Source organism: Podarcis tiliguerta (genome assembly GCF_965153285.1).
Source record: "Podarcis tiliguerta genome assembly, chromosome: 10".
Taxonomy (NCBI): Eukaryota; Metazoa; Chordata; class Lepidosauria; order Squamata; family Lacertidae; genus Podarcis; species Podarcis tiliguerta.
In genome coordinates this window covers 30,754,129-30,773,492 of record NC_139543.1, presented here as the reverse complement: position 1 = coordinate 30,773,492, position 19,364 = coordinate 30,754,129, and the positions used below count along the sequence as shown (strand labels likewise).

At 38.4% G+C, this 19,364-nt stretch overlaps 1 protein-coding gene across 2 annotated transcripts in view; it reads right to left on the bottom strand.

Annotated features, from left to right (window-relative positions):
* Positions 1–323: 323 nt before the first annotated feature.
* FRS2 (fibroblast growth factor receptor substrate 2) overlaps positions 324–19,364 on the bottom strand; it is a 41,095-nt gene continuing 22,054 nt past the window's right edge. For both annotated transcript variants that reach the window (XM_083399837.1, XM_083399838.1), the window contains exons 2-7: positions 18,707–18,806; positions 17,928–18,019; positions 17,197–17,383; positions 12,401–12,559; positions 11,989–12,152; positions 324–11,704 (exon numbers count right to left, since the gene is read on the bottom strand). In XM_083399837.1, coding sequence (XP_083255963.1) covers positions 10,715–11,704; positions 11,989–12,152; positions 12,401–12,559; positions 17,197–17,383; positions 17,928–17,993 — 1,566 coding nt within the window. In that variant the 5' untranslated portion in view covers positions 17,994–18,019; positions 18,707–18,806 and the 3' untranslated portion in view covers positions 324–10,714. The remainder of the gene's footprint in view (positions 11,705–11,988; positions 12,153–12,400; positions 12,560–17,196; positions 17,384–17,927; positions 18,020–18,706; positions 18,807–19,364) is intronic.

The window sequence follows — 19,364 nt, the reverse complement described above, 5'->3', positions numbered from 1 at the left end:
GCTATTAACAGACTCCACCATTTAAAGGTGGAGAAGGAAAACTTGCATTTTTGAACGGTCCTACACAAAACCACTCTCTCTATAGAAGCGGCAAAGGGAGTTCACTATAGTTTTAACCCAGCCGTCAAGTTTCTCTGCTCAAGCACTAGCTAGGTTTGGTGGCTTTCGATCCAAAACAGGAGACTATTGAATAGCTAATTAATGTGATGTGTACTCAAAAGCAGATTATCTTTACAGTTGACTTGACTGTCAGAAAAAGTTCAAAATACAAACACCTGAAAACACCCTTCTCCCATCCACTCAAGAAGCACTGAACACTTACATAGTAAAAATCAATATTTTATTGCCATGCTACAATTCATATGAAGCTGGCACTGGTGAGGGGATGTTTTCAATATTACATAATACATTTTGAAACTGACATCATCTGGTAAGCTCAATGACAAAGCACGCCAAAATTAAATGGTAGTATATGAATCTTGGAAAAACAAAACATACTATGTGTAGGATAAATGTCATTTTTGCTTAAAAGGAAGCATGGAATGTTTGAAACAAACTACAGTGGGAGAGGGGTGGTTTGAAACAAGTTTGTGAAATTTTTCAGAAGGATTTTGGCAACTCTTTAGAATTTTTTATTTTTATAAAATAAACTCTAGAAAGCTACTTTTATACAAAGTCGCTATGTAGGATGTCTTTATGTAGGGAAAAAATTATAATGCAAAATTAGAACAAATAACAAATAACAACAACAAATTTACAGTATTTTACAATGTAATGACAAAAAAGTAACATACAAATACAGTTTTGGCTTTCATAGAAATGTATATTTATGCATTTAATAAATGCATTTGTGGCACACTGGTGATTACAGGACTGTTATTGTCTGTTTTCATGCTAAGATTTTAGCTGGGCTGTACCATAACTTCGGAACCACAGTGCAGGGTTAGAGAAGCAATGTTTCAGAAGACATGGCTGAAGGTGATGCTACAATGAAATGACATGTTTATGTTAAAAAAAAGAAAGGCACCATACTTGCTGGTTGGGACATGCCATAATATGGTATACCATACAAACACTATTTCCTTTTACAAAATGGAAGCATTTCCTATACATTCAGTAGCAATCAATGCCTTACAAACAAGACAACTGCCTGCATTCAAGGTTTGGCAAATATCAGGGGAAATATAGAATTAGTACCATATATGTATCTTTATATAATATTATATATTTATATATATGTATATATTGCATTGGAAATTAACAGGGAGTTCAGGTTGTTGACATCCGTTGCTAAACAAAAAGTATAGAAATTCCTGAGTGAAGGACCTTCTCCATTTTTAAGATCATTTGTTTCACATACAATACCTCAAAAAATCAAAGCACTAAGGAACGTGAAATTCAGGAAGTAACCTCAGTTCTGACCATAAACGGGAATAAAACTTTTTCAGTTACATTTTCAGGTCATTTGCGAATATATCAAAAAGCAACATCATCCTGTTTGATGATGATACCTCATGTTCTCATCTAAGACAATGTGGACATAAAAGCTATGCATGACTTTAATTCCTAACTCTGCCCCCCTTTTTTCACTGCAAAGAGATTCTGGAACAGAGGAATGTTACCACCAATGCAAACTTGCGGCTCATTTCACACTACTATGTTAATTTGTTTGAAACAAGCACAATTGTTTGAAACAAGTTGTCAGACATGCCTAATGTCTCATATATATTATGGCCTTAATCAGATTTATATTGATGTGCTCCAGCCCCTAGCCGCAGATCAAGGTTCTCGCCCCATTCACAGTCACTTCTGTGGTAGATTTCAAAGGAACTGTTCATGAAGAAAGAAGCCATTCTATGGTAGGGCCTTTGTGAACATACAGGAAGACTGCCCTGTGCCACAGGAACCAACAATTTCATTCTTAATGACAGTCATACATTTTTTTTACATAAAAGTACAACGGAACAGATATAGCAGAAGACATGTACTTCAAACATACATGTTACCAGCCTTAAAAATGATGAGAGTATTTCAACTGTGCTTTGTAAATACAGTTCAAAAAGTTGCTTTGTTTTTAATTAACATTTCAGGGACAATAAAAGGAACTTCATCAGATATTAATTTCTACTTTCCTTATGTCACACAAAAGTCTATGTTAAAATTTGGGCTGGATCCAGAAAATTGTGAGGAGGAAGCTTGCAGAAGTGAATATTCCCATACACTCCTCCCTGTTCCACATCTCCTTTAGTCATAAAGGCAGTGCTATTTTTCTGGGGGGGACGTAGGTGTACGCATACCCCTAAACATTTTGTGAATCTAAGTTTGGCCTCATTGAGGGACAGTATTTCAATATGAGTAGGAAAATGAGAGTACTCCTAAACATTTTTAAAGAAAAAAAGTACTGCATAAAGGTGATTCTCTTAGTGCTGCAGGTGGTTGTTGGGGGAGATGGGAAACTGCATAATAAACAGAGAGCAAAAGGTAAATAAACAGAGGCAGCCGCTTGAATAAGGTAAGGTAAGGTCCTCTGAGGCTCAAGTATGGCTTTTCAGGGGGTGGAGGCAGAAGGAAAGTCCTGTTTCATGAGCTTCTTCCCACTCACCGTTCTCTGTACCCAGCTTAGTATACTGTCATAATAGCCCAGCAAAACTATTGACAAACATTTGAGAAAAATCTTGGCCATACCTGAAGATCAAGAAATGAAAACCAAAGTCATTCACTCACTAGGTTTGATAGTTAACACTGGTATGCATCATCTAAAAGAAGTAATTTCAGACTGGACAATAATGCAACTTCAAGTTACGCTTTTTTCTTTTTTACCTTGAAACAAGCATCAGAACCATTCATTTGGGATATTTTAAATTAAAAGAACTGTAAAAAAATAAATTGGGGGACGGAATCTGAAATAAGGTGAACAGTTGCACAGAAGGATAGCATTTTATATGACTGTTAAAGGTGTGGAAACTCTCTTGTTGTTTTTATCAAGTCATGCTACTGTGAAGAGAGCGCAAAAGGTAAATACAGTCACTGATCATTTTACTGCTAGTATTGTTATTATTACTTTTTAAGAGATGGGTTTTAGGTTCCTTGTGTTTTTGGATTTTAAGAGGTGGGTATCTGCTTCAACCTTTACTTACTAAAATTAAAAGGGATCAACCTTCAACAAATGGGAAAAAAAGGATTTATGAATCCAACACCGTAACCAAATTCACAAATGTGTCCTTTTAAAAGGAGATCACACGCAATACTGCTTAGGTCTAGCCCAATATAAATCTGTGTATCATCAAATGCTGTTAAAGAAATAGTACCACTGACAACTGAAATTTCAAGCAAAGTATTTCTGTCTTGTCTGTGTAATAAATGAACTTTGCACAATCTATGCACTCTACATGTGTCAGCACCAACACTTTTTCACATTGACTTCCATCTTTCCTCGACCCACAAATAAAATCTGGGGAAGTATTCTGTGCATATGTGCTCCCCACGTCCAGATTGCATGCAATTGCACCCATATACTTTCTAACTTAATTCCAGGGTGAAGAAAACCTCCAGTAAGCATTAAATAAGAGGAAAGAGAGAACAGGATACAAGACAACTGTGAAACATGATTGTACATAGCTGGTGCCTGGGACTGCAGAGTGCTCAGGTGTTCTGCCAGGATCATGCAGTACTCAGATGCTCTGTTTCTATTATAAGCCTTCCTAACTGTTAGTGACTGCTTGGACACTGAGGAGAGGGCACCAGGAGGGAGGTTGGAGACTGACTTGGAAAGAGATCAGTGATCTGGGGCAGCTTGTAATAGCCAGATCGAGAGTCAGAGGCAGAAGAAGCTGCAGGGTTGGAAAGGAAAGAACAGGTGCAGGAGGAAGACAGCTAAGGCTGATGTAGAGAAAAGGACTTCCACACCTTCTGCCCTCAGCTCTCCTGCTCCACTGTCTCCCAGAACCAGCAGAGGACTGAAGCAGGAGGAGCAGAAACAGGTTTCATGAAGGCAGAGTCATTGCCTCTTTGCACACAGGTCGGGAGTGACAACTGCCTCATCCAGTGCAGGCCTAGGAGTAGCTGAGAGATGCAGGACTGGTAGGCATGCCTTTTCCTAACTTTTATGTGTACATTTGACAATACAGAATTAATTCATCACTCTGGACATTCCTTGCCTGACAGGGCCGTGACGCTGATTTTGTCAGAGAAGTGAATGGGTGCAACAATGCAAGTTTGCTGAAAAATTGTAATAAAAGTGAACGGAGAATGAGAGGTGAAGCAGCAGTCACAAAGAGGGGAGAACACAAGATTCAATCGGCACCAACCACAGAATATGCTGATATTAACACACAATGTTGTGCAGGAAAATTGAGCACCACCATAGAATTCATGGGATGGTGTTTACTGTGCCCACTTTTGCATGAGTATCAGGTAAAGTGGTACCTCGGGTTAAGAACTTAATTCGTTCTGGAGGTCCGTTCTTAACCTGAAAGTGTTCTTAACCTGAGGTACCACTTTAGCTAATGGGGCCTCCCGCTGCCACCGCGTGATTTCTGTTCTCATCCTGAAGCAAAGTTCTTAACCCAAGGTACTATTTCTGGACTAGCGGAGTCTGTAACCTAAAGTGTCTGTAACCTGAGGTACCACTGTACCACATTGTACAAAGAAAAAAAGAAAGAAAAAACCCAATACAGCAATCAAGCAAACGCTTGTAAAGAGTTTTCCCTACGCTGATACTTTCTCCACTTATCTGTGTTAGGCGTGGCAATTTTTTGCCTTTAGTATAAAGCACTTTACTGAAAAATAGGTAGACAAAAAAAGGTGGTTGGCAATATTATTCTCTTAAATCACATTTTACTAGACTGCTATTCAACTTGGGCTCATCAACTGATCAATTCGGCAGAGTATCCTGTCCAGGTGATAGGTGGTTAAGGCTGAGTATGTGTTCAGTATCTCTGCATGACTGCTGCACAAGCACAAAAGGTACAATTGGACCCAGAAATCCGGCACCCTGGGAATCAGTACCAGCTTCTTTTATTGTTTTCAAAGAATCTGGTAGCTGAAAAAAGCTTGGAAATATGTGAAATCTATGTTATCTAAGGAAAGTCAGGACATCCTGAGACCTAGGAACCTTATTTTAGTGCCTGCCACAGCTCTTTGCTCCTATTTCTCGACACCTGCGTCTACAAACCTAAATAGCCTCCATCCAATTAGCCCTCCCATTCTATTCTGTTACGGTCTTCCAAAACACAGTTCTGTTAGGAAAGCATGCAAAATCAGCATATGCACATCTGACTGGTGTAACAACAGAATTTGGATTTTGCTGACACACACAAAAAACCCTGGAGATGGAAAATTCAGAGAGTGAGATTTATGATTTTAAAGGTATTAACTGAGGAGTTTCCAAAATATGCACATGTTCATTAGCACCTTGTTTTTGCAAGTATGTCAACCTATAATATCATGTCTTGTACTTTTCACAACTAAAATTATTATACTGTAAAGACTTCAAAATGAAGCAGTAGGTGCACCTACTCTGTGCCCTTCTGTGATATCCAAATGACTTACAGCTAATGTTATAATATAAAGACAGCAGAGAAATGGTGTCTTGTGTACTTTTCAGGCAAAAAAAAATGTGGATAGATAGTATTACTGAAAGGTTATTGCCACTTTTTGCAGGATATTGTGGAGGAAATGTCAACATCATGCAAGTTATTTCTCCAAAAAGTATGTGTTCAGTGCTCTCCTACTAAGCACATTGCAGATCCAATGCAAACATTAATACTGATGACAAACAGAGACTCAAATCTGCTAATGATGACTGCATCCCAACTTTGATGAGTCTCCAATAAAGTGCATATCTTGTCATTTGATAGCAGCTAATTAGACACACTGTCTCCCTGAAGAGGCAGAGATAAAACCATGAAAGCTATTTCGGATGTCAGAAAAGGATCAAGAGCTACCCTAGTTTCTTTCAAACATACATGCAAGGAGATAGTGTTCAGGTACATAAGACACAAAAGATGATTAAGGGGAACAATGCAAGACAATTGATCACATCTAAGCTTTTCTCAAAAATAAATTATGATCGTATCCTCTTTCCTTTTACATTCTACTGTATATTTCATAATACCTATTTTCCTCAAGCAAAATTATAGAGCTTAACACCATGCAGTACTGCCAATCAGGATCCAGTTAGCTGAAATATATTTAACAGGCTTTTAGATTATCCTGACACATTCAATGTACAGTTGCTTTCAGAGAGTATCAATAGTCCCTTAACTTCTCAAGTACCAGGTTATTTACTTCCAAGCACCATTCATTGATGGACAGAGAAAAAGAAATAATTTGTTTCCAAAACAATTCACAACGTCCCATTCCTTCTGTCATTTCCATCATGAAAAATTCTAGCTGTATATCTGACTACATTCTCATATAAATATGAGCAGGAAGGTATTTTTAGGCAGCTGAGTTCTTAAAATGTTATCGAAATGAAGGCAATATTATAACTGAACAGAAAAGCAGCTTTGCCAGTCTTTTTTATATACTAAGCCAAAACAATTATTTAAGTGATTTATTTTGGAGGGTTTGTGTATGGAACTCAACTTTTTTTGGAAGACACTTAGCTTTTTTTAAAAAAAAAAATATTGATCTGTTAACATAGTTTTGTTCAATTTGAAGGAAATGTATATAGAGACGTGACGGCCCAAAAGAAAAAAACCTGAATTATATGCATTTTTCCTGTATCTTAAGTTTCTCATCTACAAGAAAGTTTTGGGAAACATAGAAAAAAATTATGCAGCATTTTCTTTCAGAATGAGGAAAATACTTTTTAAAAACCAGTTTTAAAGTAAAATCACTATGCAGTCAGTTCACAGTGTTGAAGATCTCTCAGACCAAGGTAGTAAATGTTAGTGATAAAAGCACTGCTGCTATGATCGGAAAAGCAACACACTAAGACTTAATTCAAAATTCACAGGAAATTGGTCCTTGTTTGAAATCCATGAAGTTCCAATTGAAAGTTTATAGATTCAGAACCTATGGATCTTTCAGAGCAAAAAAACACAAGTTATGCTACTATATGCAATTATATTTACTGAGATCATATGGGCTATAAATAAAACAAGTAACTGTTCAGGAGAGATAATTTTCTCTGCAGTTCCAGTGAATGCTTCAGCTGTTCCTATGCATGTTTACTCAAAAGCAAATTCCACTGAATTCAGTGACGCTCAAGCCAATTAAGAGAGAAATCTTTACCCTGGCCAGGTAGGAACAGGGCAGAGCACAGAACTGACCAGAGTGGAAGACAGGATTTTGATTTTTAAGCTACTTTGCTAGTTGTGCCTCCCCCTTCCCTCTAGCAATGTCCTGGTTTGGGCGTCCTACCCTTGGTATCACCAGCAGAAACACCACTAGCATTAACTACTCAATCATCACCATTTCAGCAGCTAGGTCCATCCACTGGTGGAGCCTGGCAGATGGGATACCTCCACCATATCATAATCCCTCTTACAGCACAGATTGGGGGGTTGGAGCTGGTCTGTAACTTTGCATGGGTCTGGATTCCAAGTATAGTAACTGTTTAAGTATAATAACCCTATAATATATTATTAACAGACTATCCAAATGTAAAACCGCTATTTTAGTATAGGAACGTGTACTTCCACAGCTTCTCTCTTAAAATATAGCATATTCTGTTTCCGCATGAAAATATTTACCGTAAGTTTACAATACTATTTTAAGCCCATGCTTTCCTTTGTTTACTACAATATTGATCGCTTCAATACTGTATTTCATTTCATTTTTTCCTTATTTTTCCAAGTGAACATTGGCAAGGTACCTTCAACAAGGAATTTTAAACTGCTGCACCCTAACCCTGGATAGATTTGCAATTATTGTTTAAATAAAATAAAGATGTTTATAACTTTAAATTTCATAAATAAACTAAACAGTACCAATATGTTCTAAAACATACTACATTTTGTGTTTTTAAAGAAGGAAAGTTTATGTTTGATAAGATAGTATGCTTATATATATATATTTCCATTTTTTACATAATTTCTGGAATTCTTTTTCTGGTGAGGAAAACACACCAGAATTCCACCCCTATCCCCAGGATCCTTTAAAATGTCTTGAAATTGTTAGATCTCTCCATGGTATCACACCAGTTTTTAACAGCTATTTTTTCCTTTGCAATTGCAGGCTCAGCTACTCTGTGTTGCTGTGATGATGCTTTGCAAGCTTCTTTTACTGTGAAACCGAGGGACGACTGGATAAATTTACCAGGGAAGATCAGCAGATGCCAGATATACTGGGAATATTCAGTGATAGTTAAACTAGCAAACAAAAAGGGTTACATTTATATATCCAGAGATATTACTTCCAGATATTCTCTACATATTCAGTAGCTCCTCCATTCAAAGACTTGCTCTGCTGGCAAACAAAACTTATGATGGAACACACTGATGTCAATAACAGAACCATATCACAAAAAGCACATTATGGCAGCACTGAAAGGATTTCCTGCTTAGAATCCTAGGCAGATACCCCATTGCAGATGTTTAGGACTGGGGTCTCTGTTTCACAGACGCCAGATGCAGACAGGAACATAGGAAGCTGCCTTATACCAAAAGTCACATTATTGGTCCATCTAGCTCAGCACTGACAGCCCGAACTGGAGCGGCTATGCAGGGTTTCAGACAAGACCTATCTGGAAATGTTAGGGATTGAACCTGGCACCTTCTGCAAGCAAAGCATGTGTTGTACCACTGAGCTGTGGCCCTTCTCCAACTCAAGCAAACTATTACTTGTACAACCACTTTACCGGCTTGTTTTGGTAAAGCATAGGATATAGTCAAGCCCAGCATTCTGACTGCTACATTGACCTGCAAATGTTATCTGAAAGAAGCCAATGCATGCTCACATCTCTATACGTCCCTCTCTAAGGTGCCAGGGAACTGTTTGTACTCACACATCTGTAATGCACCATTCCATTTGTGCAAGTAAAGAAGGCCTTTCTGATAAGGGACAATATTATACGTGGGCCTCCCCAAAAGCTTTCCCGTAACAACATGGAAACTGAACAAAAGGCAACATATAAAATACAATGAACAAGAGCTATGTACAGAATTAACAGTATGCAACTTAAAGGCTGTACAGGAGAGACGGCGACGCAAAATGAAAAGCAAGAAAGAGCAAAGACATTTTACAGAATGGAAAGATCTGACCATACATTAAATGTAATTGCGAATTACTTCACAAACATCTGTACAACTGTACAGGAAAAACCTGAAGCTGCCACTTGGAAGTCTGTAGTGGATCTAAGCCAAGGCCAATTTCAGATTGTGATGAAAGGGAACACTGACGTAAAGAGAACCCTGGTGTGACCTCTCGCATGCGACAGTGGCAAGTCAATCCTGAAGCTCTTTTCTCAGGATGGTCTGAAGAAACAAATCTAAGTTGGAATCCAAAGAGCTCTGTGCAACCGCAGCAGATTGTGCTTCTGCATCTACATGGAACGGTTGCTGATTTTTTTCTTTCAGCTGCATGGGATGTTGCTCTCAATAGGTTTCTGGGAGCAGCCCTTTGTGGGGTGGGGGGCATAATGGGACAAAGGGGCTCCAGCACTAAGTAAAGTCAGGAATGCCATCCACTGCATCCTGACAAAAACAATTTATAGCTCTTTATCAATACAGTACCATACCATATTCTTTATGCCGCCTTTACACACAAAAAAGTGTGAGTTTATCTTACTTCCCTGCTAAATGGTATACTTTCTTCAGATTAGTCACTGCTACTTTTGATTTGACAAAGCAAAAAGCAAAAAAAACAAAACCTTGAACTGCAACACAGTGTCTTTCTGAAGTGCAAATGAATCTGTGACAAAACAGCATTTTTAAAAAATTACTACCTGCTGGATTTATGGTCAGTGGTTTTAAAGTGCATCTGGTCATTATTTCAAGGACTGAAACCAAGTGCTAAATGATACTCTAATATATTTATGAAACTGCTGATTTCATCCCTCCCAAGTCAGCCACTCGTAAGTAATGGCACTCTACTCAGTATTAAAATTTCAAATTTAGTAATTGACTTTATTAATAGACTTACACAGTGCAGGACCGTCACAAGCTGCTCCTACTGGAAGGGCTTTAGAGGATGACAGCTGCCTGTCATCCTCTCCCATCAACTAAGCACTGATTTATGTGCCAGACCATCATTAAGCCCACACATGCTAGATAAAAGGAATTTGTACCCTGTTATGGCTCAACCCAAACTGACCAGAATCTCTCTCGTTGATGCCACATGATGCCATAAATTCAACTGGAATATGTGAATCTACGGGCCTATGCTATGAGAGAAAATACTGACCTGCTTGTTAATACGAAGTTTCAGGAGGCATTAAAAAAGGTGTCATAATGCCTTCAGTGACTTTAGGCACATGGCCAAGTCTGCCAGAACTGGCATGTTATCCAACTTTCAGCCAATGCAATAGGCACTATAAGAAGATGGCAACACTGTCTGAAAGCTGTTAACTACCATTGTAAAATGAAACAGTGTTATTCAATACTCTTTCTATCTTAAATTCCCTTTAAATAAGCACATGACATGAAGCATTCAGAAAAAATCTATCGATCTATAACATGTGGTGTAGCATTTAAAAATCAAAACAGAGCATTCATTTAAAAAAAAAACTTCAAAAAGGTGCAAATGATTTAACTAATGCTTTCCAGGCTCACATAGGCAGGTCAGTACTATTATGTCTAGTTTTCCTAGAAGTACCGTCATCACGTGGCAGTGCTTTCTGCAAGCTTGACATAGCAGCTGTTCTTTCAATGTCTATCACAGCATACAGCTCTGTGCGCCTGGTTGGAGTCTGTGGAAGTGGCGTGGTAGGAGTTTTTGGAGTCTGAGGGTTGTCAGAGTCACTGCCACCTTCCAAATCAACCTGTATATAATTGAGCTGCCTGTGTTCTGAACTTGGTCGCCTAATATCAAAGTTAAAGACCGTTGGGGTACAGTCCTGGCGTCTTGCATATTCCACTTTGTGAGCGCTTGATGGCACCGTCACATTCTCTGTATTGACATAATTATGCATGGGGTCTAAATTATTGTGATAGCCATTCAGAGACGGTGTCTTTGGTCCTAAACTGTCATCCTCCTCTTTACTTAGCTTGTGGGCTTCCCAAACTGGAGGCAAAGATGGCAGGTTTTCATAATTTAGCAATGCAGTTCTCCTCTGAGCTGAATTGTTGATATTCTGGGTATCAGAGGTACTGGATGATATCAGACGACCTCTCCTGAGTCCTGGGGCACCAGGGATAGACAACCTATTTACATTTTCATACGCTATTTTGTTACCAGAGGAAACTTCTTTGCGTTCGTCACTGTCGTACCCAGTGTCCCATTCATTGTTACTACTCGCGCTAGCTTGAGTACTGTTGGCACTAGTTTCAGTACTGTTTCCACCACCTTGAGTACTGTTCCCGCTGGATTCAGTTTTTTCTTTTTCCATTAACTGCCTCTGAACAGGCGTTGGACCCAAAACAAATTTGACTCCTTCAGGTTCCAGTACAACCTGGGCATCTCTGTCATCTGGACAAGCTTCATCTTCCCTTGCCTTGCTTGTCTCTGCATTAGAAACCCTTCGCTCCAGAGGTGTACGCACACTTGGCCTGTTTTTTCTTTCCTCCTGTACACCTGTTGTATTCACATATGTATGGACCTGCAAAAGACAGAATAGCGTGTCAGCTGTGGGGTCACATGGCTACTTCACACATTGTCCAACTCCATTTTTCCTTATGACCACATTCTTCGGTCATATCCCAAAGGGGTAGGTACAAGGCAACATGAGTTCAGTCCAGAAACCTGCTTCAGAGCACTTCTACCATAGAGAACAAGGCTGACAGCGATTTCAACAGAGATTTATACTATCACAGCAATCGAGAAAGCGGAAGAGAATTAAGACTGGGATATGACAACTGTGAGGTCAAACCCCAAATCACTTACTTGCTCCTCTGCTACAAGCAAGGGATGTGTTGACTCCTCGCCTACTGAAGGAAGACGGGCACTCCCTACGGAAGGGTGTCTGCTGGAGGGATGTGATGAAGCATCTCCATAGGAAGGATACCTTGGATACCCATTGGGTAGGCTCTGCCCACTCAACCCAGGTGCTGATTAAAAAGAAAATCCAGTTACCCTATTATATTGAATGGCACTCTTTTTATTATTTGCTGTAACAACCAATTAGCATGCATGGATGCTTGGGAAATAACAGCAGGTGTGGGTGAATTCACCTGCAATATTCATCATCTGAAATCGATGAGGTCTAAATCTTATGATGAATTTTAAGACACTTCAAATGAGAACATGGCAAGTGAGCTCAAGTGTCATATTCAACACTCAGAAAAAATAAACTTACTGGTAGGTGTGCGGGGTGTTCTGGGAACGTCCATATCTGTTTGATGTGGATTCCTTTCTACTACAGGCTCCTCAACCACATTTATACTATTATTCTGCATGATCTCTTGCAACATATTAAATAATTCTTCAGCGCGAGCACACTTGAAGGCAAATATTCCTACAACAACATAGAATCTGTTAGATACCTTTAATGAATAAAGTAAGCTTCCAATAACAGGTGTTGTACAGTCCATTTAAGCACATACCTGTTAATAAAAAAAGACCTATCAAACTAAATTATGTTAAACCCCTTTTATATATATATATTGAAAAGTTTTAAATTACTCATGATCACAGATTTAAACAAAAGGTAAAGCGGATAAAGCAACAATAACCAGAGAGAGAAAATTCAGGAAACAAAACTTTATTGGTAAGCAGTAGTCCCTGAAAGAGCACGGTTTTGCTGCAGCAAAATTGTATTTCAGATTTTCTGCTCGATATTTGTAACAAAATCAATATAAAATTCCTATACAAAGAGGTAAGAAGGATCTGACAAAGGGTACAAGTTTATGTGAAGGTTAAGGGAAGAAGGAATATAAAACAGATTTGGGTGATACAGACAAAGCCAATTTGGTTTTGGTCTCAAGGATAGACACAGAAACAAAGTAGACAATACCATGGATTTTCCTCTAGTATTGTTCCACTTTGTCTTTTGACAGCAGAGGGAGCCCAACTTACCATCATCAGCAAAGAGAACCAGTGCAGTTGGCAGCTTTGGATTATTCTTCCATTGAAAGCATTAAGTTAAAGTTGACATTCTTGTTAACAAGTATGTGTTTTTGCTACTGCTGAGCTTTAGCTTATCTAACATATCAAAACTATTGTCCACTACTCTGTTTCAGCCAACACAATTAGGTGTGGTAGCAGATTGTAAAACCTGAAAATTTTAGCAAATTGGTTGTGTGTTAAGAGCAGGAGTACCTTGAGCAAAATTCAAATATAATAACAAAAAATTTCTAGACAGTATCTAATTGTGTCACGCACACTCTCAAATATTCATGTATTTAATCATCAACTAAATTTGGCATCATCTCCACAGTTGTCTACCACTTGTGCTCAACAACTCATTTATGTTATAAAACCTATTCAGAGAATGCTTCAGACTAAATGGACTGTGATCCACAGTGCTACAAAAAGTCCGTATTTTTCCAAGGTAGCTGCTAAATGAAATAATGACTACACCAAAATTTGTCCACAACAGAAATGGAATCCTATTCTTAATGGGCTTTGAGTACAATTAATGGTTCATGGTCAGTCATACTTAGAGTAGACCAGTGTTTCCCAAACTTGGGTCTCCAGCTGTTTTTGGACTACAACTCCCATCATCCCTAGCTAGCAGGACCTAGGTCAGGGATGTAGTCAGAAAACAGCTGGAGACCCAAGTCTGGGAAACAGTGGAGTAGACCTATCAACATCAATAAAATTACAAAAGTCCATTTCAATGGTTCTGCTCTGACTATGAAACACTGGAAGCTCTTGTATTTTATTACAACAGCTTTTGAACTTTCTGTCTTCAGACAACTGACAATTCTTTCCCAACTGAACGTCTACTGACGAACCCTAAGCACTTGCCCTGAACATCTGCAGAGGCATGAACTAAACACAAGCCCTATAACTCATCCAACATTCTTCTGTGGTATAACTGGTACATAGTACACTCATCTAATTATATCCTTTAACATCTGTGAAACTGTGGGTTGTATCCAACCCAGTTGTCCCACTAACGTAAGGACTTCCACCTGGCAATGCAACTTTCTTTCCTTTTCCTCTCCCAAATCTGTTCCTGAGGGTTGGGACAACCCCCAAACAGATTTGGAGCACACATGAGAAAAGGAGCTGGAGCTCCATTGCAAAATGCAGAAGCCCTGGCACTAAAGGTAAACTTTACTGGATACAAAGCATTGTTTTGAATATTGACTTTTGCATTTAGAAACATTTTTTAGAATCAAATTCCTCTTTGTCCCTGCATTTTAGGAAATGACTGGCAAGTTATTTTATAGGAAAGCCTACCCATCATTACTGATGCTCTCAATGAGGGACACCCAAAACACAGGTTTTACAGCAATGCTTTTGGTTAACTAACATAATAACCTGTTATATAGAAACAAGTTCCATTAATGCAACTTTCATCACAATCCTAAATATGCTTTATGGAACACAATACTGACTTTTCTCAATAGCAACCAGTAGTGTCGTCTGAACCTCATTAGGAATCAGGGGGAACATAAGAAAACAGCCATAACTGAACTGATTGAGAAGATGCTTATTCCCCACAGCAATTCTTTATGTCTGTGTCAAGAGAAGCGGATCTAAAATGGCGAAATGCACTGAGTCTATGTACTTGTGACCATTTTCAGAATAGAATATAATTGTAAGATTTGTGGCATTCCACTGTTATTTGTTAGCTATCCTCTTTTTTATGGAGGTCTGCTTTGCATTTTCAGAATTATGGTTCAACTGATACGACCTTTGAAAATGCTTTCATGGTCCACCAACTGGAGATGACATTGTGAAGCTGTAGCTCATAATGTTTGGATACCTTAAATATACACTGTTGGGATATTAAATTGTTCTCCTTATGATTGCTATTAAATCGAGCAACACTTAACACCACAAATAAACACAGTCCCTCACACAGGTCAGAACACTGATGCTTACACAACAGGCTGGAGAGAAAAAGGATAATTTTTGGTAGTTACAGAAGACAAACCATACAAAGACACTTCATTCTGCCACATTTAGTAATACTTAATGAGGATTAAGTGGGGATCTAAAGCATTGTTAAACAGTTGTCTCCAAATACATATACTTGCTTTCAAACATTAACCAAGAATGGTTGAAGATTCTTCTGATAAATTTTAGTACAAACAAACCAACCCATCATGAGCAATAAAAATGGAACTGCACTTTTGAGGATTTACAAATGTTCCAATTTATATCACTCATCCATACCAAAGTTTTAGGGGAGAGGTTAGAGCTGAGATATGATTTACAAAAGGCAATTTATGTGAGTTCCAAAACTCAATCAAATCCACAAACAAGGCATGAAAGCAGCAACCCTCTCCTATTTCTCCCCAACAACTGAGCGTCTTTCAGTGTGGAGAAGAATAGCCAATGACACAACTAGCATCCATGAAGTGGTTCTTAAAAGCAATGTAAAACAATAGCCATCACCAAATATTATAGTATATGATTGTTGCTAGGATAAATGGGAAGGAAGAGAATCATAAGCATCTTGGAGGAAAGGTGGGATATAAATGTTAGAAAGTTAAGCACCTTTGAAGAGGGATATTGTAAAGAGCTTTTTGGAATTCCCAGGCATACCAAGCCAATTGGATTATCTACATATTTGCCAAAGCATACCAAAGCTTTGAGAGTACTTCCTTTTTCAGAAGCCATACAGTACTGATTCTTCCTCAAATATGTTCTTCTATGGATTGTATCCAATGGTGCCCATGCATGGACTTCTGTTCACAAAACGAGCCTCCACCTTCCATTCCTCCCACCAGTAGACTCCCATTTGCTTCAGAGATTTCCCCAACCCTCTGGAGCAGATTTGGGGGGCACCCAGGAGAGAGGAAATAAAAGTGGGGTCCTTTTGTGCAAAAAGAAGTCTGCTTGTGAAATGCTGGCTTCCCCCCAGCATGTTTAATAAGTCTAGGTTTAATTATGCCTTCAACCAATTTACTTGGGATAGAGGTTTGGCTAATAAGCCTGTAATTTCCTGGCTGTCCATTGGTTCCCTTTTTAAAATGTGTGGCATTGGCTTCCTTCCACTTCTCTAGCAAGGAGGCCCATTTTTAGTGACAGGTTCTCTGCCTATTATTTTTAGATAATAATAATAATAATTAGATAATAATAAGATCATCAGTAATATCACATCTGACCTTTTTAAGAGGGTTGTTAATTTTTTGTCAAGTTTCCATATCTTGTCACCTCTATTTTCCTTCTAATCCCTCTTCCCAAAAAAGCCCTGATTCAGGTGTGGATATGTACTAAATAGCCAATAATGATATCAAACATCCATTAGCTTCTCTGCAATCTTGTTATACTCCATCAGTTAACCTTCTGTCCAACTGCTTTCCTGTATGTTGATATTCTATTATTGTAAGTAGTTTTGGAGGCCCTGAGGCACAAAGGTAGGCTATTAATATTTTAAAGTAAGCAAGCAATCTATCCAAGCTTTTGGCGTAAGTGCTGCAATATATTCAGTATGCAATTGACTGATCTCTGACACACATGATTGTAATCCAGTATCTTCCACCACCAGCACCCCCAAAAAACCCCCAACAAAAACAACCCAGTTTCTGTGCTTCCATGCTACAGGGGAAGTTGATTTAGAAAGTGAGGGGGTATTTCAAAAGTATGGCAAGATGGTCAGCAGGTCAAAGTAAACTACAAAGCTAGTGCAATTTCCCTGAGTGAACCAAGTAGCTCCATTTTATACGAGTCAGCATATTCTCATAGACAGGTAAGATATGGGTCACTGCAGAGGTCTTAATAGCATATTGAAGTATTAAGTGATGATTGATCATTTTAAGGTTCCTACTTGGTGATCTGAATAAATCCTTTTCTGATTTCAGAAAGGTAGGAAGTACTAACCTGGATTTCATTAAAATGCTGGGGAGGGTTTTTGTCTGTTTGTTTGTTTTAATTCAGACCAACTGTTGTTCAAAATACAGGTGTTTAGTGACTACTCTCCCTTTCTCTTTTCTAGGTCTTCTATAGGAACAAGCAAAAAGCTATTATACATACCTGGTCCAGTTTGGCATCTTCGACCACTTTCAAATGAGAAGAGATTGGAATCGTAGCCATAACGGCGCAGACAGAGGTAATGCCATTTGACAGAATCCCGTTTACGGGTATACAAGATTAGTTCTGTGTCTGTAAGTTCCATTATACCAGAACCCAACTCATTACCGTCATCATCCACATTAATAACCTATAAAATAAAATGGATACTATATATTTAAAACAAACATCAATTTATTAAGCCACAATCATGTACCTTACCTAAATCTACTGAACAAATATTTGATACAAATATTTAAAACTATAAAATAAATCTATAAAACTAACAAATAAATTTGGCTTCCTAATATAATACAGTTCAAATGTATTTTATTTTCCTCTTAATATGGGGTCATGACTATGCAGGCCACATATATTTCCACCCTCCCTCTAGGCATTTCAAGACTGGCTATTAGTGGTGGTTAACTATCTTTAGCTAATAATGCTAAGAGATGTGAAGACAGAAATCTAGGCTGTCTCTGTGGTAATTACACAAGAGTCGGATACTATATGAACTACAAATACTATGGCTTAATTTATTTTTGAACAACCTATCTACTTAAAAAGCAAGTCCACCAAAAGAGAAAGAAAAATCCAAACATTTCCAAATTGCCCTACTGATTTCACATTTTCTGTCCCTAACCTGCCACCACATAATCTGAATTCTGTGCCCATTAAAGGTGACAAAACCCTACCTTGAATTTGTTTCGATGGTTATCAGGGACTGCTTCTTTATCTGGACAGCTACAACAGCTACCCATGACTTCTTTAGAAGACCATGTGATTGCTAAAACCAAGGTAAAAGAGAATGCATTTCAAAAAGAGAAATGAAAACAAACATGCAAAGGGCATCTAAATTGACTATATACCCAAAGCATTAAAGAAAATTGGCAGAAGAAAGACAATTGTACATCAATGGAGACAGAATATAAGCATGTATTGTAGAAAACTACTTTATAGGGTGAGCACCAACATGGCATGAGTGAGTACTCGTCCACTAGGGCAGTGGGATTCCCCGGTCCTCCTTCCCGCCTCCAGGCCCCACATCCCCCCAAATCTGCTCCAGGAGTAAACTGGAAGTCCTGTTGCATTAGTTCATTTTATGCAAGTGAGTGGATCTTACTCTCAATAAGATCCTGGAAGTCCTGCTCCTTGCCTTGCTGGTCTATTTCCACCTGGTTTGGGACCTCCAGCTACAAAAGTTGAGGCTGCTGAACAGACTTTTGGCCTGGGGATTTGTTTAGTATTTGTTGCTGTTACTGATATTGTTTTTTTGTATTTCTTTTTAGATCTTATTATGATTTATGTGAATTGTTCGATTTGGTTGTGAACTTTTCGATGTGTTTTATTTACTACATTTGTAATTATGTATTTATTTTCATGTTGCGAGCCACCTTGAGCATGGTCTTTAACTATTCAGGCAAGTTCAGAAGGTGGTGAAGAGAAGCATCTGGCCAAAGGTACATACACTCACCTAGATTTGGCCATTAATATTTCTAGCCTCTGGTACAGCATCAGTACTTCTGTCATACTTCAAAACATCATGTCGCCCTTCCACATAAACGAGTTACGACCTAAAAATCAAAGTTTTAAAAACAGTCTATTATAGAGGTTCAAGAAAGCTGTTTTGAATAAAAGTTGGTTCCGAAAGCAAAACAAATTAGATAAGTAATATTTGCAGAGAATAAGTGTGCACACATGTGCTGGCCATAACTCATTCTAAAAGGGGTAATTCATAAAAACACTATATTTTTTGGTGTTACAGTATTTTTACCACCATTCTGTTCTTTAACTGAAGATTGCTACTTAATCGAGAAATACAAATAACATAAAAGACAGCATAAGATATTGCAAAAATGTCTTCTGCTGGAGGGCTGTGTGGATCAATTATTACATTTACTTTTCAACAATTCCACTAGGTTTCTGGCTGACCGCTTGCAATGTCTACTAGAAAAGCATCCAAGTGGCTAACTGAAGCAGCCAAATTATATACATAGCTAGCACTGCATTAAGGGGAAAGGGGAGGTCTTTTGACATCACATAAAGCTTCAGAACTGCTCCAAACATCTATCAACTCCTGTCTTCCAGTTTTGAGCTAGATTCGCATACAGATTCTCTGAGTGTAATTGGGG